At 38.5% G+C, this 27,898-nt stretch overlaps 1 protein-coding gene across 1 annotated transcript in view; it reads left to right on the plus strand.

Moving 5' to 3' along the window:
* Positions 1-27,898, plus strand: part of COL25A1 (collagen type XXV alpha 1 chain) — a 440,472-nt gene that overhangs the window by 260,553 nt on the left and 152,021 nt on the right. The window contains exon 5 of the mRNA XM_016209473.2: positions 5,305-5,322. Within this exon, the coding sequence (XP_016064959.1) occupies positions 5,305-5,322 (18 nt within the window). The remainder of the gene's footprint in view (positions 1-5,304; positions 5,323-27,898) is intronic.

The following is a 27,898-nucleotide window of genomic DNA, read 5'->3' on the forward strand; positions in this document are numbered from 1 at the left end:
TGTGCAATCTTTGCAAAGCATTTTAAAAATAATACACATAATCCTTAGTGCTTTACTTCTTCAATTGCTTTTCTCTATAGTATACCACTTGTGTATTAATTCATTTTTAAAATGTATAGACTTTTAATCTAAATTTACATTAGTTGAACGAATTGTTTGTATTGGATATATAGCCTACTTTAAATTGCCATGCTAAATTTTGTAGCATTTTATAAATATCTAAGTAATTTGATGTAATAGCCTCACATTAATTGGATACAGAAGCTTAATCAAGCTAGGAAGAGAATTTTTCAGGATAGACCTCTCATGGTTTTTGTTCTGTGCCATGTGTGCAGGACCTAATCCATCCTGTGATGCCCCTACAGTCTGCCTGCCTCAGTTCCCTCTCTATTATCCCAGTAATGTTCCACTGAATGGGGACACTTTCTCTTTGACATGAATGTATTCATTCTGCAGTGAACAGAACTTAAGAGAACCCTTTCTCGAATATTGGATTAAGAAACTACATTTTGAAAATATAACCCTGTAATGTAAGAACAGTAAACTTTCTAATGGTTCTATAAAAATATTGTAAACCGTCTTTGGGCCAGTCAAAATATTCTCACCTTTCAGTGATTCAACAGTTTTTTCAGAAGCACCTTGTAACTCGGGCACTAGGATTTTGAGGTTAAACGTGAACAAATCCCAGGTGCAGTGAGGCTGGACAGGGTTCCTGCTCCCTGCTGCTGAACGTGTAGACACATCTGCTCCACTTACCGTCACGGACTCCAGGCCAAACTGCCGTTCTTGAGAGGTTAAGGGATTCCATGGGCATGATTCTAGGATAGGATTCCTATTGCTCCTCCAAGCCTCCTGCCACCAGGACAGTGCTGTGGCCACTCAGACTTCCTCTGTGCTGTTCTAAAGCTTTACCCGAGTGCCTGCTTCAGGTGCTTTTTTCACCTGAAATTTGAGAATTTTCAAGAGATAATGAAGTTATAATAATCACCTTCAAATGATCTTTTTAGGCAGTAAGGGCTCCCAAATGCAAAATAGAGAAATTATTGTTTTGAAGTATTTTCTTTCAATTCAAGAGAATGAAATCAATTGAATCGAGAGTATAAAAACGGTCATCAAACTTGGGTTTCCTAATGAAGAGTTTCTAGGTTATTGAAGTGATTTCTTCCTAATTACCTGGAAGCAGAGGTAGCACCTTTTAATGTTGCGTGAATAGTACTAATATTCCCTCAAGTTTTTGTAAATGAAAGCGTTTTTATTTAAAATTTATCACAGTGAATTTATGTGGGTCTATTCTCCTAATCAGTATTTCAAAATAAGATTGTACTTTTGTGTGCCTATCTGTGCGTGTGTTCGTGGGAAACAGTATTTGTCCCATCTGAAAAGGAATGACACAGATTTACCATCCGTAAAAAAGTATCGTGTAGTGAATCTAATTGCCTCAGTCGGAAACCTAAATGACTTTGTAGATTTAGAGAAGTGTTAGCGCTTTTTGGGAAGCAGAATTGTGATCACAGCCTAACAAAGAATGGTTGATGTTGCTCTTTCATTGCCTAATGCGACAATACACCCTCCAGTGATGTGTCATCTCATCAGCATGGCCCACCGTGGTTTCCTTGCCTCGCAGAACTGTCAGCTTGCTTTGAACACTTCGGGGCCAGGCCTCAGCTACTGGCTGCGTGTCCCCCACGCTGTTCCCATTACCACTTCCTAAAGCCAGCGCCTCTTGCTGTTTCTTTTCCTTCACGCTGGCGCTTTTCCTTCTAGCCGCTGCCTGGCTGCCTTGAGGGCACTGCCCTGAGCTGTTGACATTTCAGTAAATCAGCCACTGGGCGCACTCGGCAGCCTCCATCTTTACATGTATGTTTGTTCCAAGCGTCAGTATTTCTGTGATTTAACTATTTCCCTTGGCATGGCTCTTGATTATACTCGATTCGGGTTTTTATTTATAGTAACAGTTTGCTGATTTGTTTGGAGAAAAAAAGGTCCTTTTCAGGAATTTTATTTTTAAAAATTCAACTCAGTTGTAGTTTGTGAGCTTTCATCATAATTTATAACTACTCATTTAAAGAGTATTCTAGACCAAAAAAAAATTTGCTTTCACAGTTGATTATTAGTAATGTTCACTACCTATAAATTACAGTGGACTAAAAATATATCCACCAATGAATGAAAATACTTGTATTTCGCAATGAATTACTCAAAAGCAACTTGAAAAGTTATGAGATATTTCTTTCAGTGATGCGTGTGGAGAAGGCTTTACCACCTAGTGTCTTCACTCACAGGGTCTTTCTGGGATGGGCTTCACTTTGGGCTCTTATCTAATCTCCTGTATGCTCCGTACTCCGTGGGGAAGCTCTCACTGCCACTCCCACAGACACCTGCCCCCTTTAGATGCTCTTTTAGAATAATTATAAGAGTCCAGCTGGCCCTGGTCGGGTAGCTCAGTTAGTTAGAGCATTACCTTGATAAGCCGAGGTTACAGGTTTGATCTCTAGTCAGGCCACATACAAGAAGCAGCCAATGACTGCATAAATAAGTGGAACAACAAATCGATGTGTGTGTTTCTCTCTCTCTCTCTCTCTCTTTCTCTCTCCCTCCCCCTTTCCCCCTTCCTCTGTCTCTAAACTCAATAAATAAAAAGATTCCAGCTGCTAGATTGTTTTCCGACAAGTATTCTAGGTGTCTGCTTGTACACAGTTTGTTATGTCACACTGAGTGTAGGCAGTCCTAGAAACCTGGGTAATATTTATAAGGCTTGCATTGTGTAATCCATGTTTTAGGTGCAGGAGTGGGGAACCTTTTTTTCTGCCAAGGGCCATTTGGATATTTATAACATCATTTGAGGGCCATACAAAATTACCAACTTAAAAATTAGGCTGCTATATTTGGTCAAACATTTAATTAACTCACCCCTAAAGTGATGGCTGGAACTGCTTCTCTTTGGTGTGGCCTTGGCAGGGCCAGACCAGATGATTTCAAAGGGCTGTCTATGGCCCACAGGCTGGACATTCCCCACCCCTGTTGGGAAAGTTACCAAGTTTGTCATGTATGCCTCGTTTTTCTGGGAAGCCTCTGTACTAACCCACTTCCTTCCTTCTTTTTCATGTTCCCCACCCTACAGACAAACACAAACACACATGCACACACACATGCACACCCTACACACCTGAAATTCATATCCCATGTTAGGGTAATCTGAGATTTCTGGTGCTGCCTACTTTCCAGTGCTCAAGTAAAAGTAAACTTTTTCATTTTAACATAACTTACTATTTGTCCTCACTATCACTAACATAGTATCTATAACAATGTATATTTGTATATAGTAACATAAATATATGCACACATTATGCTAAAATCATTTGTTCAGTGTAATGACACAAATGCCACGTGTTAAAAATAGACAAAGTCTCACTTGTAGGACAACCAAAAAATCTCAGCAACAATGCTAAAATATATTCTTTTGAAGAAATTCTTTCTGATTTTAGAGAATCCTACATTTGGGTTTTCCCAAAAACATATAGGAGATGTAATATATTCCAAGTTTCTATAAATGATCTTATTTCTGAGTTTGCAGTAGTTTGAAATTTCAGAAAGATCAGAAGCTTAAAACATCTAGAAGCTTAAAACATCTAGAGTGCAGGCGAGAGTTAGCATGTATTGCAGTTTCATCTATTACATGGATCTGGGAAGATCCATATTTATATGTAAGCGGAGAGCCCTCCTTTGTAGGTTTTCCATGTTTAGAGCTGATGTTAGGCTTGTCTGTTCCCCTCAAGAACCTTTGCTGACCTGGTTCCTGTGCATGTATCAGTTAGCAGGCTGGTGCCTGCTGGTTGGAGGTCTGCATCTGGAAGCAGATATTCATGCTGTCGTAGCTGAGGAGTGGTTGGAGATGCGGAGCCTCCACTCATTGGAAGAGTGCTCTGGTATCATTGTTGATCTGAGCAAGCTTACCTCTTTTTTTCTTAAACTTCCAGACTGAAAGGCAGAATGCCTGGTGGAAAAAGCATGAACTTCAGAATCAGATTTGGTTTCAATTTTGGCATCCACCTATAGGCTGTGTGATTTTTTCACTTATTTCTATGAGTCTTAGTGTCCTCATTTGCAAAATGCAGGGCAGTTATAAGTAACAAATGGAATAACAAACCCAAAAGTGCCTGGTACTTGGTAAGGAATTAGTGAATATTATTCTCGTTCTCTCTCTCCACCACTAAAGAGCATGGGCGTGGAGTGAGTAGCCTCCACAGCAGCTTGTTTTAGCTCCCCTTCATGGTTTGATCAGACAAAACCTAGCCAACCACATTTTCAGACAAAGCTTTAGAAAATCATCTGTTTTATCCCCAGTAAGAGAACAAATACCCCCCAAAATTCCAAGCTTGGAGAGGGGCTAAAAGGGGGTAAGTCTTCTCTGGGAACTGTATTAGCTCCATGCTTTCCTGAATAATGCTCAGTGGTATATAGCTGATGCAATGAGATTGTACATTATTAATGTATTTTTTAAGATTCCTTAACTCAGTGTGAACTTTTTCTTTCATCTCATCTTACACAAAACCCAACTGGAGATTTTAAGAAGGTGATGTGTAATCAATACTTTTATTCACAGGTGATTTTTCTCTTAGTGACAAGCATATACAGTTATGCTGCTTTGAAATTTTTATCAGCTTAAACAACAAGAAAGTGACATTCCAAATGAATTAGATCGGGCAGAGGTTACATAATCTATTGACTGTATGAGGAGTTATGATGCTCTTAATTGAGCCAAAACCTATCCTTTCAAAATGCTCTTAAATTGGATTATGCAGAGTAAGATAGATGTTTATTTTTAAAACGGACTTAAAATATTATTGCAACAATGAGAAATTCAAAGACTTGGTGAGTTCTAAAACTAAGATCTCTGCCTCTTCTTTTCTTAACTCTGCCATCTTTGAATATGTAGCTCATAGTAAGAGTCTGTGCTAGCAGACCCTCTTTTTCAATAACCCATTCATTATGATCCTGTGAGGTAGGCGTCCCTTTCCCTTCTCTTTCTGCAATTTATTTCTAGAGCATACTAAAACCCTTGAGTCATTTTGGAGTTACATGCAATAGACCATAATATCAAGATTTTAGATGATAGCATAGAGTAAAAATGTTGAGATATAATATGATTTTAAAACCACAAAGTAAAGTTTGCCAGTAGTTAGGTATCGATTGTCATCTTCAGAAAAATTTTGGAAAGATTTTCAGAACTAGTTTGAGTTTTAGTAGTGAATGTAGTCACTGAAGAAAACAAATTTATAACTGTTTCTCTTTTTTCAATTTCAGGGTCAGCCTGGTCCTCGGGTAAGTGAACTCTTTTCTAACAAATTAAGTCCAGTTTAGGATTTTTCCAGTGTGGAGGTTTTTCTGCAATTCTTTTCAAAGGATATAAAAAAGCTGTGAGCCAGTGATCATGACACCACACAGTAGACCAAATATTTCCCAGGAGTAAAGCTTTGGGGCCTCTTCAGGGCTGTATGAGCCACGTCAGCTGTTGGACCAGATGGCAAATTTAACAATGTACTATCATATACAGCAAAACTCTTAACTGATCTGAAATAGAGCCACAGGACTTTAATGTAAGACAGAATGCTTAGGAGATGGCGGGTATGAACTGGCTCACATTAGGTGCTGATTAATCATGTACGAATAATGTTGTTGTAAACCCACACAGGCTCTGATTATGTAGACTGTGATCCTACCAGCCACTTTTGATTCATTATAGACAGATATTGACTTTGTTCTTCATTTTCAATGTAAACCAACTGCTGAAGACACGATTTATAATTAAATGTGAATAGTCAACAGAAAATCTTTTGAGCCCTGAAGCACATTGAAGAAAATGAAGAAATTTTAGGAAGGGGGGGACATGTATAAAGATGAAAGCACAAAAGGAGGAAGTTGTCAAAACTGAAGAGTCAGCAAAAACAACAGATTTAATATTAATACTTATTGTAGTCCAGATGAAGCTGCAGAGGAGGAACTGCCATTATTAGTGTTTCACCCTTAACACCACGATACCTGTAAATAACAATTGTTTCTTGAGTTTCCCTTACATCTCTTTCCCTTCAATATGCTGAATGCCATTTCTGTTCTAGATTGTTTGATAAAGATGATTTTCATGATATCTTTGTTAGTCAGTATCGTAAACTGTCTATTGTGTGCTAATTTTCATGTTAGACCAAGTGCATATTACTTATACTTCTTATGAGCTCTCTATTAAAGATGTCTAACAAACAAAACCCTCACATACTTCAGTAGAGCAGTCCTTTTCACACTACACTCATAAGGAAACATTTGACATGTAATTAATTTATATTCATATCAAAGAATACTCTCATTATTTATGATTTTCACTCTTATATTTTTAGTTGGTTCAAGGTAATTATTGGAGGGAAAACACTCATCAAGGAAAGTTGTAGCTTACTCCCTAAATTTGAAACTGCCACATTATAAAGGTATGAAGGCAAAGTACAATGTGTTTTATTTTATTTGATGCTTACAACATCCCTGGAAAGTATAGCATATATAAAAGCAGAAGAGATAAATGACTTACCTGGGTGACACCATAAAACTGGGAGCAGGAGTCAAGTTTGTCTCTAAAACCCTCAGACATCTATATCTCTTTAAGAAAAGAAGTAAGATAACAGATGATAAAAGAAATTAGAGTGTGGGTTTTAAGACAGGATTATAATCTTTAACATATTTTAAGTTTTAATAGAACCTCTGTCTTAGTCTGCATCACCTCCCACTACCCCAAAGCAGTTCTGAAGATAAGGGTTTGAACATAAATAATCTGTCTGGGAGACGACCCCAGGAAGCGTTGTGAGGGAGTGGGAAAGCCCAGGGAGAGCCTGAAAGCCAGAAGACAGGTGTGGTAATGAACAGGTTACTGCTGTGGACTGGGGCTCAGTCCTGCTGAAGAACTTAGGAGAGCCTGTGCAGAGCTTACTTCAGACTCTCCCACCAAGGGGCATGGAAATTGATGTATTTATCCACTAATTTACCTTTCTTCGTTGTTGAGAGTCGTGCGTGGGTGTTAACTCCCTGGCACTTCTGACCTGCGCCCAGAAGGTCTGGCATAATCCAGCTGCTGGAGGAATGCAGGAAGCCATAGGGACCTGCGGGATCTGTCTTGGAGGAAGGCAGTGCTGTGGGTTAACACCGGTGTCTTCCACAGTACCTAAGGGCAAGTGTGCTATCGATAAAACGGAGATATAGATATAAAGATTTGGAAATTGGACAGAAAGACAGCATTATCTCAGAGGGAAGGGGGAGGGAGACGGGAAGAGATTAACCAAAGAATTTATATGCGTATATGTATAACTCGTGGACACAGACAATAGTGTGGTGAAGGCCTGGGGGGCAGGTATGGAGTGGAGGGGGTCAATGGGGGGAAAAGAGGGACATCTGTAATACTTTCAACAATAAAGATACATTTTTAAAAAATCATATTAGTTAATGAGATGTTAAAAGGAATAACTATAAAAAGAACAAGGTCATAATAAATCATGAGAGCACAGCTACAGTTAATGAGCAGAAGAAAGATGATGGGTGAACCAGCAGCGCAGGAGGCCAAGGATGGACAGAACTAGGAACATTCTGGATCACTGTAGCTAAGATTTAAAAGTGTATTATGGGCCCTGACCAAGTGGCTCAGTTGGTTGGAGCACCAACCCGTGCACCAAAAGGTTGCAGGTTTGATTCTCAGTCAGGGCACATCCCTAGGTTGTGGGTTCTATCCCCAGGAGGCAACCGATCAATGTTTTTCTCCCCCTTCTCCTTTCCTTTCTCGCTCTCTAAAAATCAATAAAAACATATCCTCGGGTGAGAATTAAAAAAAATTAGTTCTATTTCCTCCATGAAAATGACTATAAACAAACATTTTTTAGAAAAAAGTGTATTATGGCATTTCAGCATACCTTTACATCAGGTCTTATATTTATTATGGCTCTTCAGAAAAGTAAGGTCTATGTAACTGCCTACACTTGAAAATTTTGGAAACTTTCAAGGGGGATAGGACTGGCATTTTCAAATGATGATGTGCTCTGGTTTTCCTTAATTTTGGCAACCAGTTTGCCCTTGGTGGACACTCTAATCACATGAAAACTTAGTTCCAAATGTCTTCCTCGTGTCACAGCCAAAGGAAAGCAGGAGAATCAGGAACAATAGGGACAAGAGGAAATGCAGAGCCAAGAAGTGCCCTCACATTGGCTAAGGAACGAAAAGTAGACAAACAGTTTTGTTGCTCTGTCCCCAAGGAGAACTCTGACCTACCTCTTACGTCTGCATTATCATCATAATATTTTCAAAAAAAACCTTCCAATTTGGGGTTTTAAATTAAATATTAAGAAGTTTTTCATTTGGTACTTAATCAACTTTGCTCTGAGATTTTTATTTATACATTAATTTTTATATATAAGCTCCTTTCCAACTATATTTTTTATTTTCTCTGTTACCTATTTTAATGTATTATTTTTCCAGCCCATAATCTACTCTTGAGATTCTCTTTCTTTCTTTCTTTCTTTCTTTCTTTCTTTCTTTCTTTCTTTCTTTCTTTCTTTCTTTCTTTCTTTCTTTCTTTCTTTCTTTCTTTCTTTCTTTCTTTCTTCTTTCTTTCTCCTCCCTCCCTCCCTCCCTCCCTCCCTCCCTCCCTCCCTCCCTCCCTCCCTCCCTCCCTCCCTCTCTCTCTCTCTCTCTCTTTCTCTCTTTCTACAAAAAGTGGACCTTACATAGGATTTTAGCTCCACAAACAATTTTTATCTAACTAAAGATATATTTAGAAATGACCTATATAGTAGGTGTGATTATCAATATATACAGCAGTTATAGTATTTTATACAGCTATATCTTATAGTACCATGTTACCATGAGCCCACTTTTTCCTTGGGTAGATTTTTATAAACTATACACTAAATTTGTTTCACATAGATCTATAAGGTACGTACAGTGAAAAAGCAAACAATGTACATTTAAAACCCAAATTAGGAAATTTTAATGGGCTCTTAAATGGTTGAAACATTTCTTTTATTTGATCAAATTTCTCTTAAAATGTCTTTGTTATTTGGGTGACTAAAAGTGATTTTATTCAAATACAGTGTATATAATAACAGGAACTTAAAATTTGGGACATGTCTTCCCTTTTTTTCATCATCTTTTTGGTGACTTAAAAAGGTATCCACTTTTTTCTTAAATTTTCAACTTTTTCAGTTTCCCTGATTTTATAAGATTTCTGAGCTAAAACTCTTCATAATTTATTTATATATATAAATATAAATATAAATATAAATATAAATATAAATATAAATATAAATATAAATATATATATATATATATATATATATATATATATATATATATGGTTTAATATAACAGATTTACCTACACTTCTTTCCTGCTGATCCTCTCTCCCTCATCTCTGTGTCTTTTTAGTACATTTTGTTAACTGTGGGGAAAGGGAAGGGCACAAACATTTTAAAATTTCTGCTTATCTTCTCACCCATCCCCATCTGCAACTAGTTAAGGGAGGAAAAGGGAGAAGAAAGTTTGCCATCTAAACAAGTTTTCTCCAAGTAAGTTCCCTTAACTAGTCCTCAAAACCTGCTCCCTGAGTCATAACCATGTCACCTAGGGATGACCCTTAGCTAGACACCTACTTCACTGAAAATCCAACTCCCAGTAACTGGTTAGTATTGCGAGAGCTACATTTCTAAAATCCCAAATTCCAGCTTTCGATGGATTTTTCCATTAGGAGTATTTCCAATACTGATTCTATTGTACAATAAGATTTTTTTTAGGTACATTAGGAATAGACTTTTGTGGGTTGGGCTGGGAAAACAAACTGTATTTGTATTATGACTCCTCTGGGAAGATACAATAAGATTTCCAAGCTACTAACTTCCAAAAAGAGAGTTGTAAATGTTTGAGAAATTGCACATCCTTTGGTTACTGGGAAACCCCAGTGGGGCTTGGGCTGCCTGTTGCTATATCCAATTCAACAGGGGCAGGGTTAAATCATATGAGGCGTTTATTGAGAAGGCCAGGCAACCAAGAAGACAGACTGCATACGAGCATCCAAAACCTGTCTTCAGGAATGGCCTGAAGGATAGGGTTATATAGGGAAATAGGGTAAACTGAGGCTGGGAACAGAATACAGCTATTGTGCAGCCCCTGAGGTCCGAAGGCATTAGCTTTTGTTCTTGGTCATCTGGCGATAAGATGATAGCTTGGTCATCTGGATAAGATGATAGCTTGACTCCTGGTTGGGTCAGCCTCTTGGCCATATTGTCCACCGCTCACCTCCTTAATTGCTCTCTCCAGAATCAAGGGGAGTGTATGGGCGCAAAGGCCTAGGAAAAAGAAACTTAAGGAAAAAGAAACTTAAACCCCTGTTCACATGAGTATATGTGATATAATTATATTTCAGATTAATTCAGGTGCTCAGTCTTTGGACATTGTAAGTGCCCCTGTCACTTTCAAGTTTAGAAAAGACTTGGGCAGAATTATAATTGGCAACTTGTTATTGATGTACAAATACTTATGTTTGTGAGAGTTTTCTTGTATAAGGTGAATATTCTCACGCCATTCTGTTCACTGTATTATTTGTTATACAGTGCAAAACGCTTCCATAGAGAGTGTAAAACTCAATTTTTCTTCTTCGATATCACACTTCTTTAGTAAGGATTTCCAGATTAAGAAGGTTTTATTCTGCAGACCAATAGTAAAAAGGAAACATGTCTATTATATCAGCAGAAGGGAGTTCCTCTGATCACCTTCCTAAAATTAAAGACAGCTTAGATGGATTTAAATTAGATTTTTAAACCATTGCGAAGACAGGAAAGCTAAATGGCAGTGAAACACATTGCAGTGATAGCATGAAATTAAATACAAAAATAGGCCTTGGGGAAGGGAGGTGAGTCTTTCCATTTACCTAAATGGGTGAGAAAATGATTCCTGACAAGGGAAATGAGATGGTGAAAGGGTATTAGAAAGACAAAAGGTAATTCTAGCAGCTGTGGTTAAGATGGGGAGAGAGGCTGGGAAATGAATGGAGAGGATGTTGCTGCGGATCCACTGAAACAAAGGAAATCAAATTCTTAGGGAAAAACGGGGTGGGATAGAGTAAATAATGTCACAGACACTTGAAAAAATGGCTGGGTTAAAAATAAAAACAGTGAAAACAGTGTAAGTAAGGGAAGAAAGAAGGAAAGGAAACCAGAAAAAAAGACAGATGAGCATTTATAAACTAGAGGTAATAATTATTTGGGGTGGGGCAGAATTCATCTATTGAAATAAGTCAGCCTGATATTTCTTCATTGATTCATATGAACATAATTCAACTCAATTACTCAAGTATTTATTTAGCTCCTGCTCTGTACTAGGCACAGTGATAAGGCTGTGGAACTGTGGTGCACAAGGCAGACTCACCCTCTGTTCTTCTGAGTTCTTTTAATATTAACAGCCAGGTAGAATGTGGAGCCCTGTCAGTTGTCACCCCCACCATCTGAGGATGACTTTCACCGCCCCTGCAAGTCCTGCCCGGCGCCCGCCCGCCTGGGAAACCCCCAGTTCACTCGGCCCCGGGCCTGAGGCATGCAGGGAGGCCTTCTTCCGACGGGCAGGTGGCCGTGCTGCTGTGAGCGTGGCCCCGCGCCAGGCCGTGTTTCTAATAACTGGGTTTCCGCCGCGACCCAGGCTCCCCTGTCCTGGTAACTGAGCCCTTTCCTGGCTGCCGCTCTGACATCCCCTTTCTAGGTTCCTCTCTCCATCCCGCATCTTCCTTTCCCCTTTCTCTCTGCTACCAGGCGTTAAGGGCCCTGGTGCTAATGCTCTGGGCAGCCTTGCCAGTGGCTCAGGGAGGAATCACATCCGCGGGCTCACTGCCCACGGGGCAGGAATGACATGCCCATGGGACAGGAATGACATGCCCATTGTTTGGGCCCCGACTTCCCGCTGCCATTCTGTGGCTGTGAAGACACACCTGCTCCTGGCCAGTCACTGCTGGGGGAGTGAGTCAGGAAAGTGAGCATTGAACTTTCTCCTGTCTCTGCAGTGACGACATTGGGAGTTGAGATTAAGTGTAGCACCGACCAATGTCATCCTACACATCTCTGCCAGATAGAGGTTTTCTGTCACGCTTCTGATTATGTCATTCTTCTCACCCAAAACCTTGAGCCTCAGTGTAATTACCATTGAGAGTGGAATAGCATCTAGTTCCTTGTCTGACATTCCCATCTTTTGTTTTGGCCTGTTTTCAACCCAATCTGCTAATTTTTCATTAGTGCTCTTTCTGGACACCGCTTCATCCAAACTAAATCAAACCATTTACTTTTCCCCCTTTAAAACTGTTTTTCTTCACTTATCTTTTCTTAGAAAATAATCTTTTCTCCAGAACTGCTTCCCTCACAGCCCCCAGGTACACTCAGTTTCCACTCATCCAAATATGATCACCTCTCACATTTACCTGCCGCTCCTTCCATCAGGGTGTCTTTATCTTCCCCTAGCTGAATATGGTGTCTCCCTTTTGCTGAATCCCCGCAGCACTTCATCTGTACAGCTTCTTATATTACTTTACACTTACAATCGCGGGACATACACAGCGAAGGCAGGCAGATCATAATTCAAATCCTAGCTCTTCCACTAACAAGTTCTGTGGTCTTAGACAATTTACTCAATCTCTCTGAGACTCATTTTCCTCTCTGTAAAGCAGAGATAATGTCTTATCTCAGCAGATGGTTTGAGGGTAAAACTAAGATAACACATGGATCACTTCTAACTTGTGCCTAGTACATGACACACGCTCAGGAAGTAATACTCCCTCCTCCCCTTTTCCTCTTGCTGTTGTATCACGGCTATTTATACATGTGTTTTCTCTCTTTATTACTAGCTATGATCTTCAAGAGTGAGATCTATGTTTTCTTTCATCTTTAGGATCTCCTGCAACACTTGACATAATTCCTTGTACATAGTAGAAGTTCAACAAATGCTACTGAGTTGTGAGTTATGGTAGATACAAGACCTTAAGGAAAAGAAAGCTGAGGAACCAGAGGCATGGATACATGGAACAGACGACAGATGTCAGAGGGGAGGTGGGTGGGGAGGACTGGGTGAAAGGAGGTGAAGGGATTAGCCAGAGAACATACATACACAGCGCATGGACACAGACAAGAGTGTGGTGAAGGCCAGGGGAGGGGTGGTGGGTGCTGGGTGGAGGTCAGCAAAGGAGGCAAAAATGGGAGACATCTGTAATAGTGTCAACAATTAAAAAACCAGATATCTGTGAGAGAGAAAAAAAAAATGAGAGCCAAGGAAGAAAGAAAGCTATGAGCTTCTCATAATTCTAAATGCCCCAGTCAGTAATATCATTTAACACCGGTCTCTAAGGTTTCTAAGCTCTGAGAATTTACTGAGCTTTATCAATGTTAATATCTCACTCCCACAGGGTTTGGGGTATTTGGATACCTTTGTTTCCTTTCATTTCATAGTTTATTTATATTGATACCACCTCATATGCTTTAGAAAAACACTTCGACCTGTTTCTTCACCCCAAATTACTCATCAGTATATTCAATAGAGGATAATGAAATCATGGAAGCATTTTATTAAGTGAAAGTTACCTCTTCCCTACCAAGGACATTTCTTTTGCATAAAATTTTTAGACTTTAAAAGCCTTCCTCATAACTCCCCTTTGGAGTTGCATGTGAGCATGAAGGAGATATAATTCCCTTAGGAATTTGGAGAACTAAAGCGGCATGCATGTTGTAATTCTGCATTACTCAGTGAGAAAAAAATGTCAGCGAAAACCACAAGCAACCATCAGACAACTGCACTTGGAGGCGTGTGGCTTCCATTTGTGTTTTTTAGATGCACTTGAAAAGAAGTGGAAGATGTCACTTTGCCTTTTCCCCCCAAAACCCCCTTTTGTTTTTTGTTTTTGTTTTGTTCTGACATTGTCATTGCCATTTCACATTTTACTAAAATTTACAAAAATCAAGCTGTGTGTCCCTTGTAAGGAATTATTTCTTATATTTTGGGACAGTATTTAACTTTCTATTCATATGTTTTTAATTATATATGAAGCTCCTTCTAACCTAACACTTTAGCAATTCCCATATTTCATGTTTGTGTTTTAGTCCAACCTTTTTCCTGATCCATATAGTCTGTCTTGGGGGCAGGGGGAGGACATCTACATTCTCTAAGAAATTTGAAAAGCATGTGCCTGTGTGTGCTTGTGTGTGTGTGTGTGTGTGTATAGAAAGTCTTTATTTTGCTCACTATATAATAGAACTATCATCTTAAATTAGTAATCATTGATCAGTCATGCTAGACTTGATAATGTATTATCATTGCCCGTTATCTATATTTTTTGTGGTGGTTAGATGATAGAATGATCATTAAAGTCTTAACATCTTAGATTTTTAAAAGATATTTTATTAAGTAAATGGTTAATATGATATGAAAGACTCCATTGTATTCCAAATAGCTTATATCTTTAAAAGTACACATAGCAAACAGCTTATTTATATTATTAGAATCCATAAATATTTTTTTTTATTTTTACTTGGTTATTTGTATATGGAAATGGTATAATATCATTCTCGAATTTTAGCTTAGAATTCTTTTCCACTGAAATTAATTGAAGAGCATTTATTGCCAACTTTATGCTTTGTTTTCTATCAAATATATTCCTTTTAATTCTGTCTAAATAAAGGTGAATAAGACATAGCTTTCCATTAATAACTAAGTTAATGCAACGTTGATTTATATATGTGGAGGCTGTTATTATTTCCTGAGCTTCTCACTCATTTTTGTATTTCAATTTCTTTATAGTGCTGATATATAGAAAATGCACAATAAATTTTTGTATATATTTAATAATTTAGATTTAAAGATAATTTTATATTCACTTGATGGTGAAATGACTGAAGCAATTAAAAATATTAGCTCTCGGCAGTCTGTTATTAGAGCAGCACTCGGAATATGTTGAATAAGATTAAAGGGTGCCTCCATGGGCAGACAGGGGCTCAAGTCCCGGTCTACCGCTTACAAACTATATAACTTTGGGCAAGTTGTCCTTTTTCCTTCAGTTTTCCAAAGTAGAATAAAGGTGGTTGGATGTAATACATGATTTAATGTAGCACTTAGAACAGTGGATGGCACCCATAAGGGTTATGACTTATGCACATATCTTCTCACATCAGCACTCACACAGGGACAGAGCCATGAAGACATGTTACCCTGACAGTGGTACTTCATCTGCTGGATAAACATCCAATAGAATAATGGCCTCAAAGCACATGGAGGTTTAGGATAAGTAGTTCAATCTTAAAATCAAGAAATTTATGAAAAGTGATTATCACTATTAGATATGCATATAGTATAGAATTCTCTATTAAATAATTTGTGTGCACATTTGTAAGTATGTCTAATTCTTTATAAAGATAGCAAAGTTATTTAGAAATATTTTTTCAGTGACGTAAAATGAATTCAGTTAGAAATGTTTTAAACTTTAAATTTTCATTTATAAAATTTCTCAAGTATATTATATATATCATTTCATATATATGTTTAATAATTTTTATATGCTAACCAAAATTCTTAATAGACTGTATTTATTTTCTCATTACATATCTTCAGTTGTATTTATTTCTTGTGTAGAGATTAAAAATGAGGGAATGCTATAATATAAAATAAAGTAAATGCTATAAAGTAAAATGGTAGCTCCAGAAATGTCTTATTCTATCTCCTCTCTTTTGGACAGGCCAATTTTGAACTTAAACAATGACTGTAGGAGACTCACCTGACGTGAGCCTTTACACTTCAGGGTGTTTTTTGTGTGTTTTTTCAGATGGTCAATATATTCAGTGTTAATTATTTTTAAGATCTTAGGTCAGACATAATCTGTTACAGTAATTCACATTCAATAAATATTCTTTTTATAAAAAATACATGGAGTTGATTTGTATTTCCCTAATGATTAGTGACATTGAGCATCTTTTCATATGTCTGTTGACCATCTGTATGTCTTCTTTGGAGGAATGTCTATTCATATCCTCTGCCTATTTTTTTAATTGGATTGTTTGTTTTTTTTGGTGTTAAGTTGTATGAGTTCCTTATGTATTTTGATGTTAACTCCTTATTGGATATATAATTTGTGAATATCTTCACACCTGTCAAAGTGGCTATCATAAAAAATTCAACAAATAACAAGTGTTGGTGAGGGTGTCTAAATAAAGGTGAATAAGACATAGCTTTCCACTAATAATTAAGTTAATACTTAATTAACTTAATTAGAAAGAGAACCCTTGTACACTCTTGGTGGAATTATAAGTGGGTGTAGCCACTATAGAAAACAGTATGGAGTTTCCTCAAAAAATTAAAAGTAGAGCTTCTATACAACTTAGCACTCTGGATATCCACTTCTGGATATTTATTTATCTGAAGAAATCCAAAACATGAATTCAAAAAGATATATGCACCCCTCTGTTCATTGCAGCATTATTTGCAATCGCCAAGATATGGAAGCAACCTAGGTGTCCACCAAAAGATGAATGAATATATATATGTATTGCCGAGTAATATGTACAATGGCATATTACTCAGCAATAAAAAAGAATGAAATCTTTCCATTTGTAATATGGATGGACCTAGAAGGTATTATGCTAAGTGAAATAAGTCAGACAGAGAAAGACAAATACCATATAATTTCACTTCTATGTGGAATCTAAGAAACAAAACAAATGAACAAACAAAACCAAGCAGAAACAGACACATAGATACAGAGAACAAGCTAATGGCTGCCAAAGGGGAGGGAGGTGAGGGGACGGGTGGAATGAATGAATGAATGAATAAATAAAATATCTGTTCTTTATAAAAATGCAGAGTTGAAGATAAATCAAAGATGATGTATTCTCAATTGATACAGCTGAATAAATATTATTGTTTTTTTGCTTAGAATAGTTATTACACATCTTCCCTGCAACTTCTTCTTACCTTGCAACCTGAGCTATGGGATTATATGGCAAAAATAAATAAACATAGTGAAATTTTGAGTTTCTGAAAGAAATGTTGCTACTTGCAGTAAACCCAGGGTCCCCATTCACATTAGTGCAGGTTGTGCATTGCACAAGGCTGCTCAGCCAAGTTCCTGGGAGGTGGAGTCTGAAATCCAGCTCCTGCTTCACCTGCCAAGCTCTGTGCCCTGGCATGGGGCTACATCTGTTTGGAGGAAAACCTACTTATCTAATTCATACAGAGTCTTGATGTGGGCCATCAGGACAATGAAGCATGTACAATTTGCTGCAAAGAAAACTAACCAGAATCTAAGTGGTGGACATGGTGATCTGAGGTGAGAACAAGGCATCCAGGAGGAAACTTAGAGTGGGCAATAGGCGCTGTCCTGGAGAGAAGCCACAGCTGGATATGGAGTAGATAAGTAGTAGCTGAACCTGTGGCAAGGAGTGAGGTGCCCAGAGAAAGTGTGTAGAGGGAAAGAGAAGAAGTCATGGGTGGGGGAAGGGTTAGTTATGAAGTACAGAAGAAGAACAGGAAAAGCCCATAAGACACTAGAAGACCCCGAGAAAGGCACCCCAAAAGAAGCTTAAGGAGGAGGGGCCAGCCACATGAACTATGGTCAATGTGCTTGTAATTAGGAATCATTTAGTAACTAGTAGCCTGGTGGTTTTCAAAGCAGTATTGCCATGGTTTTAGGAGTGAGTCAGTATTGAAAATGTGTGGAGAGTGAAATAGAATAATACTCTTTCTGAAAGTTTGGAGTCACAGGCAGGAGGGAGACAGGAGTCAAAAAATCTGTCAGTGTTCGAGATGTGAAAAACTAAATCTTTCATTGGATAGAGCTCATTTCCTCTTCAAGAGACTGAGTAAAGTTGTTTTATTCCTTCTGGTATTAGCCTTAACTCTTGTGAACTGGAGTCATGAGTCAACAAATGAGAAATTGCAGTGACCTAGCTGAAATCAAATATATCCTCATAAGCATTAATTGGAAGCAGGTTGGACATGCAGTTAGATATCTGTGACTTCTTGATTGTCAACAAGTTATTCAGGGAATACTAATTTTGGCTCTGATGTCTTGTTAGAGACCTCCGTTGCATAAAATCTGCTAGTATATTTATTGGATAGTCACCATGTATAACATACAAGGCTAGACATTTGAATTAAGGAGAGTAAGGGAAATAATATTTATGGAAGACCACATGTTTTTTTAATTGCTCCCTAAACTCCCATATGAGATGATTATTTTGTGTCCCATCTTACAGATGTGGAAACCAAGGCTCAGAGAGATTAGGCGATCTGCCCAAGGTCATGTACTAGTACATATTAAAACCTCCATCCCAGCCGGGTGTGGCTCAGCAGTTGACCATCAGCCTAGGATCCCAGTCAGGGCACATGCCTGGGTTTGCTGGCTTGATCCCCAGTCGGGAGCGTGCAGGGGACAGCCGATCAATGACGGCTCTCTCATCATTGATGTTTCTATCTCTCACTCTCCCTTCCTCTCTCTGAAATCAATAAAGATATATTTAAAAACAAAAAAACCCTCCAAAGTCATGTTTGTTACATTTCCCCATATACTTCTCTTCCTGCCCTTAAGGGCCCTGATAGTTTATTTGTAGCAATCTGAAGGGTCATCTAAAATAAAATTTTAAATTATATAACTATTTGGTTTGGGAATTTTTAAACAGTCTCAAAATGTAGAGAAAATATTATCATCAGGTGGCCTAGAGCCATCACCCAGCTTCAAGAATTAGATCAATGGCTAATTTTGTTTTATGAATTCCTTTCCTGCATTTATTTAGATTTGTTTTATTTTGCTGGTTTATTTGAAACCTAGATATCATGTCATTGCATCTGCAAGTACTGAAGTATGAATCTCTAAGTGATAGGGCCTTTCTAAAACATAACCATCATTTCATATCAAACATAATAAAATTAACGATAATTCCTTAATATCATTATACCCAGTTGTATTCAAATCTTCCCAGTAGTCTCAAAAATGTCTTTTTACAGATGGTTCATTTGAATCAAGACCCAAAGCTCACACTTGGCATTTAATTGCTATAACTCTTCAATCTTTTTTACTCTCTAATGGTTTTATCTTTTTATTTTGTTCATGTCATCCATTTTTCCAGGACATTTGTCCTACATGTGGAATGCCCCACATTCTGGACTCGTCTAGTGACTACCTCATTGCCCTGCTTAACTTGTTCACCTTTCTTTAGTATTTCTTCTAAACTGTGAGTTCCATTTAAAAGTTTGATTAGACTCTGGTGCAGCTTTTAGGAAGACTCTTTTAGGTGCAGTATACTTTCTAGTTCACTATATCGAGAGAGATATTTTGATCAGCAGGTCAAGTGGGATTGGCCAGATTCCCTACAACCTGGCACCTCACGGCTTTTGAATCCATGCAGGATCATTTTCTAGAACAGTTTTTTCATTGTGCATTGAAAATGGGCCCTTGACTTTTTCTGAGCTGAGGAATGTGTTCAGAAATGTGCTTTAGAAAACAAAATGTGACTAAAGTGTATAGGATGGAGTAGAGTAAGGAACATCCAGGAGAGGCTTATAGACTAGTCCTGCTTTCCGGGAATAAAGGTGCCAGCAACAAACACGGAAAGAGAGATTTAAGGGATTTTGTGGAGAATGAAACCTATAGGACTGGACAATAGAGCCCGTGTACTGACGCAAACATAACCCCGAGCGTTTAGGCTGGGAGGAGTAGTGGTGTGTTTAACAGAAAGAGGGAAGCCAGGAGACACGACTGGCTTGAAGCAGAAATCAAGAAGCTTGGTTTGAGAATGTTGAATTGAGCTGATGATGGCACATCTCGGCTTAGACATCTGGTGAGCAGTTGGGAATGCAAGGATTGCAGCCTGGAAAAGAATTTAGGGCATAAGTCAGGTAATAGTTAAAGCCTTGTGGGTGTATTTGATAGCTGCTGAAGGAAGGAAAGTGAAAAGACAAAACGTTTAGACACAAATTTGGGCAATCCTGACATTTATGGACTTTGTCAACCCTTCCTCCCCCAAACCCCCTTTCTTTAGTTTTAGCTTAGCACAGGGTAACTCCTTCCCAGGGCCTGAGGACTGGCTCAGCAGTTTCCCTTCCCGCAGCTCAGCTTTCTTCTCCCTAAAGGAGGGAAATACCCCCAACACCAATATGTATTTCAGCTCTCGTTACTTTATCTTTTCCCCAAACCAGACTGTAAAAATATGACGTCTACTCTGCTACCTCCTTTCTCTCTCCTCAAATTCAATTTCCTTTCTTTCTATGACCAATCTGTTATTTAGGGAAGTTTGATGGAAATAGTAAGAATATGGTTAGGACTTTAAAATGAGGGAATAGAGGGTAAAGGCAACGTTTCTTCCCCCCCCCCCCCCCGCATCAGGGGACTGAGGGAGAGGGTCCCAGGGGACCGTAGTGGGGGGGGGGAGATGAGCGAGAGCAACGGTAAGAGCAGGCAAGGCTGGGAAGGAGGCGAGAGGCGGACAGGTAGACATGGTCCTTGCTCCACAGACAGGAGGGTGAAGATTCAGAACAATCTGGAGCCCGAGAGCCTGGTAGTTGTCGAAGCTTACATTGAAAGCTTTTGACCTTGCCCTGGCTGGGTGGCTCAGTGGGATGGCACATCGGCCCGTTCACCAGAAGGCTGCCGGTTTGATTCCTATCAGGGCGCATACCCAGGTTTGATCCCCAGTTGGCGCCTATGGGAGGCAACTGATCGATGTTTCTGTCTCACATTGATATTTCTCTCTCTCTGATTCTCCCTTCCTCTCTCTTTGAAATCAATAAAAACATATCCTTGGGCGAGGATTGAAAAAAAAAAAGCTTTTGACCTTTTTAACCATCAGCTGAAAATGAGGGACCTTGGGCTTCTCATTTGCACTGGAAGCTTGAGACTCTCAGGCCAACCCCGGGACTGGGCGGCCCAGCCCCATCTGGCAGGTCTACTTCATTCCTCCCGCAGATCTTCTTAGGCTCAAGGGGACCTCCTGCCCTCATCCCTGTGTTGTGCTCAGCTGCCCTTCCCAAAACCCATATTGCTCCACAAGAAACTATAAATGAAGCAGAGTCAAACTGACCTTCAAACCAGGCTTTCCTAGGTAGCCTCGGCAAACTGATGTGGGAAACACATAATACTTAGGAAACATGCTGAAATAGGCGATTATAAATTAAACCCAAGGCTTAAAGATGCATGTACCGCTGAATACATTTGAATTATACTGAGGACACTGAGAGTATTGTAGGATAGTTTACACCGTGAGCTGTGAAATCACAGGGGCTACTGCCCGCATTTACACAGAGAGTTGATACTTTCTTTCGACAAAGGGAATGTTTAGGATTCCAAATCTTTCGCCATGGAGTTCATTTTATTTGACCTCTTAAAAATAAGTTAAAAAATGCAGAGTTAAACAAAAAAGTTTTAGCAATCCCTTAAAACTTTTAGAGACAAGGATTGATGCTGGAAAGAAGGGCCCCTTTGGTTTTGATTGGCAGGAATGGTAATTTGGTTGTATTTAATTTGTATTGTGTTAGAGAAGAAAGCCAGAATGAGCTTCCCTGATTCCTGCTGTTTTATAAGCCCTTAACTCCATTGAACTACATCAGTCTTACTTTTGAGAGTCCTTTTTTTAATGATTGGTTTTTCTAAATTTTCTTTTAGTGCTGGACCCCACTAATTGTTTCCTTATGGCAGCTGCTTATGATTTAAGTAAGACTGATCGTGGGCACATATAGTCCCTTGTTCAGGACTCAGACTGACACCACAAAAGAACTTATACTTACAATCTCACCACAGAAAATGCCCGGAAAATAATAGCTGTAGAAATTAGTTTTCCAATGACTGGGGGGCTGTTTGGGGTATTTTAAATTTCTGTTTATATCTACAGCTTTTTCTGGTTGGTCTCTTTTAATCTTCAGTGCAGAATGAAAGGTGCAAAGTCTGAAGCTATAAACCTGTTTATAGCTATAGTTCCCTTCCCTGGGTGAGCAAAGTTTGAGACTTCAATAAACACGGTTCTTCTGCAGCAACATGGGATCTGGTTCTTGTATAATTCATGTGTTGCTGTTTTCAACACTGAGAGTTTTATTGCATTCCTTTCTTTCTGGTGTTTTAACTCAGCAACAATTGGTTGATCACCTACTATATGCCAGGAGTGACTAGGTAGTTCTAGGGCCTGAGGTCTATTCTTGTTGAGTCATTAAAGTAATGTGGTTAAAACTACAATGAAGTATTTTTGTTTTGCATTGTTTTGTTTGGTAATAGTTCCTCAACATTGAGATAAATTATATGAAACCCACATATTCTCCAATGTTTTCAAACACTCACCTAACATTTCTCACCACCTTGCCTTTTGATGTTAAGAAATCAATATATTTACTTTCTTCATCCTTGGATTATCTGAAAAAGAAATTTTCTGTTTACTGTGATTAAAATATTAAAATTATTGTAAATATTGAGTGTGTACATCAGACATTCTACAAATTGCTTCACAAACAGTGTTTAATTTTAGCCAAACAGTAAGCATTGTTTTCCCCATTTTACAGAAGAAGAAATTGAGGCTCCTAGTGGTTATCACAACCAGGATCTCAGTCTGGATCCGTATGATTCCAAAGCTTGAGCTCTAAGCCACCACGATTTATGTATTATGTATACTTGATTTTTAAATTCCCCTGAATTATTCTTTTACTCTTTATTTTTTACTTTTCTGAAGCATTTAAAAAGAAATTATATACAAGCATACACACAAGCGTGCACACGCACACGCACACACACTGATTTATATTATACATAGGAACATCTACATTTTCACATCAGGTTTTTCATAAAAAGTTGAAAATGACATGTTACTCACTAAAGTTATTTGCAAAGTTGAAAGTCTATGAAACAAAAAAATTGGTGATTTGAGAAATAAATGTCCTTAAAAATGATACTCTAGTAAAGCAGAAAACTATCTAATGAATTCAAGGTTGAGGTATATACTGGGAAGAACACATGTTCACATTTAGTTAAAGTTGAACCTGTGCTAACTGCATAAAACCCTTCATTCAGAAGCGAGATAGATTAATGCACATGCAAATAGCTAGGGTCCCTATTTTTCCAGTAAACATTAGATTTTTTCCATTGTTACAACTATTTGCAATATGATTTTGTGCAGTTTCAGATACCTGCTCAAAACCGTGGTACCAAATTCAATGTTTTCATGAATGTGTGGTTTAGAAGTGTCTATGTCATTGATACACTGGTCAAGTTGAAGATAGTCAGGGAGCTGGCAGATACCTTACAATCGGTAGAATTGAGGCTTCTATTCTACTTGAACAAGGGAAGATTGGATATCCCCTGTTTCCTTCCTCCCTGGGAGACCGGCATTGATACAGTGATGTTTGCGGGAGTCGGGGAGGGGTACCTGAGCACACACACATCAAACACACAGTGACCACAGGTTGTGCTCTGCTCCTAGGGAATGGCCAGTGTGCAGACTCTGTCTTCTTGACCCTTAAAGGACTAGAGAAATCATGGCTTTTAGATTATAGTCAGCCCATTTTCAGTTTGTAGTCAACAAAGTAGAGGACAAGAAATATAATAAAGGTATACTTTGTTCCTAAGTGAACACAGAAGAAGGATGGCCCCTGCCTGGTGGCTGCACAATGTGGCCACCATATATCATCCACGCTCTTTTTACCCAAAAAGGATGACAGAATTCTCTCTCTCTCTCTCTCTCTCTCTCATTTCTGATTAGGTCAGCCAAAGCTGCCAACAGTCTGTTTGGATTTGAAATACACCCCTAAAATCAGATTTAAAACTCTTTGTGGTTCACTTGGCTCTGGGGTTGCTGTGTTGACCAGGGTTGAACCAGCTTATGGCAACACTTTTCTGCAAATGCACTAAACTGTGAAATTTCAAATTTCAAATGAGTAAGACTTCTTAAACTATGTTGATGATCTGTCCATGGAACCCCATGTGCATACCCCCCAGGTCCAATCAGTTCACTGATCTTGTTGGTTCTACCTCAGGCATATCTTCTGAATCTAGAACTGTCCCTTTGTTCCCACTGTGATAATCTTGATTCAGATCTTTACCATCTCTTCTGGACCAAGGTACCAGCTTCCTAAGAATAGCACTCCGTGCTCTCAGAGTTCCATAAATCACACTTGATCTTGCTACCTGCTTGTTAAACTGGCCCAGGGGCCTGGGTGTGGTTAGCCAGCCTTTCCAAGTCTCTCTTTCTTACTGTTTCCCCATCTTCACTCCACACCACTTATGTTCTGACTGCTCTGAACTCATCCTGCCCTGATAGCATGATGTCTTCTCACACTTATGCATGTTCTTCCCTTCTGCCTGATCTGCTTCACCCCTTCCCAGTCCCCCATATCTGTGGCCAACTTTCAAGAGCCAATTCCAATATCATCTTTTTAACTCCAGCTCTCTTACCTTCTTTTTTCTGTGTACTCCCACACACAGTGTTTATTCAACTATATCATTATGTTTACATGTCCCTCCTCCAGACTCGGACCACATTGCCTGGCTAATAGTTGGCCATAAATGCCTAGAAAATGAAACGTGCTTGCTCTCATAATTCTATAGTAATGAAAAGATTAATCAGAAAAAGGTTGTTATTTTTCAAAAATAAAAATGACCTACAATTTTCTGGGATAGAAATCATAACCCTATTCGTATTCCAGCAGCTCTGGCTGCCAAGAATTTCCAGCGTTTGCTTCTTCCCATGTTTTCTACCTCTAGCAGAATTTAATTTTGTTTTTATTGTTGCCATCTTTTAAAAATCATTCCCTCTTCAGCTTTTGCCAGTTCAAAGAAGGCAAAATTTACAGTGGTAGGGAATGAAAGGCTTTTATTGGGACATCTAACCCCCATGAATATATCTGTCTTTTCCAGCTATGTTTCAATTACTTTTATGTAGATTGAGATCCAATACATTCCTAAATCTCATTTGTTGTGCCTCTTACTCACTGTGCTTTTAGTTTGGTTTTATCATTTCATTGAAATAGATAATAGACCATGGAAAACTTAGTTATTTTGGATAGAAATAAATTTGGGGAGACTAACATTAAAGGCATGGTAAAAATAAAAAGATTATCATAAAGTCATTTGAATAGGGGCTAATTTGAAGTTTGCCACTGCAAGTTTTAAATTCTTTGATGGTAAATTAATAACACTCCAGCAGCACCCTGAAAGAAATGTTTCAACCACTGCAAAGCAGCGCTAATAATAAAAGCTGTTAGCACCTTTAAACTTACGTAGGTAGAGTTAATTACATAACGCTAATTTATAAGATTATTTCAAATACTTTTATTTATTTAAGTGGACATTATAAAATATCTGACTCCAACATGCTAGATCAGACAAGGAGGACAAGAATCCCCAACAAAGCCTTCTATAAAACTGTGATTCACTACTTTCTTATGTTTACAAATTTTACTGTATTTACTTTCCATTAACCTCAACCATGTTTTAACGACAAAGTTTTATCTTCAAATATTTACCAACCAGTCACTGATTCTGATACCTGAACAATAAATATGTTGGTGTAGTTGGAAGCAACAAAATGCCATTGAAAAATACTCCATAATTAAAATAATTTATTGATTTTTATTGCTGCCAGTCCTTTGGTTAATACCAGTGATTTTTTTTTCACTCTAAAGACAAAGAATAACAAATAATGACCCAGTTTTAATTTTAAAAGTTAATAATCAAAGAAACCTTTGTTTTATTTGTAATGTTTTGACTTAGAAAAGAGCCATGGCTCCCAAATTTTGAAATACTGTGTTTTCTAAGGTAGCCCACATTTTTTTCTTAAAATTCAGCCCATATTCTCAGTGAAGAGGGTCCAGTTCAGAAAGGAGAGTGGGGTTTCTGTCAAAGCAGAAGGAAAACACCTGCCATTAATCCCAAGAGCACAAGTGGGGTCTGGAGTGTCCGAAGCAGCCACACAGCTGTGAATGGAGGTTGACCTCTGCTTCGGTTCTGTCTTGAGCTGGCAGGTGCCAGGACGCCATTCTGTCTGCTCAGAAACACCCCTTTTGTAGCATGTGAATGCAAATTGTGAGTGCAAACTTTTAAGCTGTCTAAAGAGTGCTAGTTGATACATATTACTTTGGTAATTGGTAATTAGTCATTGGATTTTGGGGAAAAGACTCATCTCCATTCCCCACTGTAAAATTATTTCAGGAAGGCTTTGATCTCAAACATGCCATATAACCTAACAAAATGGTTTCAGAGGACTGGTGCAATGAGAAGCTTGGCCTCTGAAATTTCACCAGTAAAAGCAAATAGAACTTTAAGGAGGAGAAACTTTGGGGAGGGAAGGGGTGAGAGCTGAGGAGGGGTCCACAGTAACTGTAAGTGACCTTACAGTAGCTGGATGTTCTAGGGTTGTTTTTATTTCTTAATGCTAATATCTAATGCTAGCGCTAGACTATTTAGCTTTTCCAGAACAGGTTATTTAGCTTTGCTAATCAGTTTCTCCCACCATATTCTCCATTGGGATCTAGAATATTGCCAAACTCTCTATAGGTATTCAACAAATGTACATAAAGAACAAAATAGAGTTAAATAACATGCCACTTAAATCAAGACTAGAGTCTCCATTGTATTTCTTAAACTCTATGGTAGGTATCCTCTCATTCTTTTCTTTGGGTTGCCTTTGGCTCCACCAAAAAATAAAATTCTATTTGTGGAGTATTAGTAAACATTGTGTGTGTTTAATATGATCAAGTAAATTCCTTAAACTTAATTTTAGAGGTAGGCACACAGACTGTACTAATTACTCACTACTTGATTCACTGAAAACGTTAATAAAAACATTAAAATTTATGGCCAACATTAAAAAATAATTTTCCTAGCCTCCCTTTTTTAATGGCAAAATTATTTTCTGGGTAAGAGATAAAAGGGTTTTGTCTAGTTGATTCTATTAACTTGATCCCCCTTTCCTCTCCCTGTTACTCTCTAATTCCTCTTTCTCTCATTTTGAACTTGAGAGATCTTGGGGTGGATGTCCATGACCCTGTGGGAAATGCAGTGGGGAGGCGTTTCAGAAAGCACCTGTTGAAGGCAGACACATGGTCATCATTCTTTTTGAGAATCTAGTGCTAGAGCCGTGTCCCAGTGCCTAGCATCCCAAGACACTGCATTTAAAGTCCCACAGACTAGGTTAAGCTCATTTACAAGAGACCTACCCTTGATGTTGTTTGTTTCATTTTAGACATCTATAAAAGTATGAATATAATCTTTTCCTCTTAGGATTGGGAGAAGGTTAAATGCTGTAACAGGTTCTTTGTTGATGGTCAAATATACAAAATACAAGACATGAGTTATTGTTGTTATTAATTTCATGATAATCCTGAACTATTACCAGAAGTGGCACAACTAAGAATGGGAATTTGATGCAGTTGCTCTGTTGCTCATGCAGGAGATAGCTTAGTAGGCAGAGCATTCCCACATGCCCACCTGAAGTGGCAGCAGTTTCCACTGGGACCCAGGGTGCTGTGCTAGAGCCTTGGCCTTACTTCCCATCTAGACTTTTATCCCCCAGACCTACTGAGGGTGAAGGTGAGGGATGGAAGGTACCTCTGAAATGCTCCAATTCCTCAGGTAGGCCGAGCCCTGAAACATGACTTTATTTTTAAGAACTAAAGTGAAAAAAGCACTGATGCCTCTAGAATAATTATTTCCTGTTAGTATTTTTGTTCTAAGGTAAAGAAAATCTCAGTGTGTCTCAAGAATAGAGAGCTGTCCAGCAAAACAGAAATCCTAAAAAGGTCCACATGTATATGGTCATCTAATTTATGCCGAAGGTAACACTGTACTACAATGGGGAAAAGATGCATTTTCAATAAATAGTGTTAGGTT

Source organism: Miniopterus natalensis, chromosome 1 (genome assembly GCF_054644295.1).
Source record: "Miniopterus natalensis isolate mMinNat1 chromosome 1, mMinNat1.hap1, whole genome shotgun sequence".
NCBI classification, from domain to species: Eukaryota; Metazoa; Chordata; class Mammalia; order Chiroptera; family Miniopteridae; genus Miniopterus; species Miniopterus natalensis.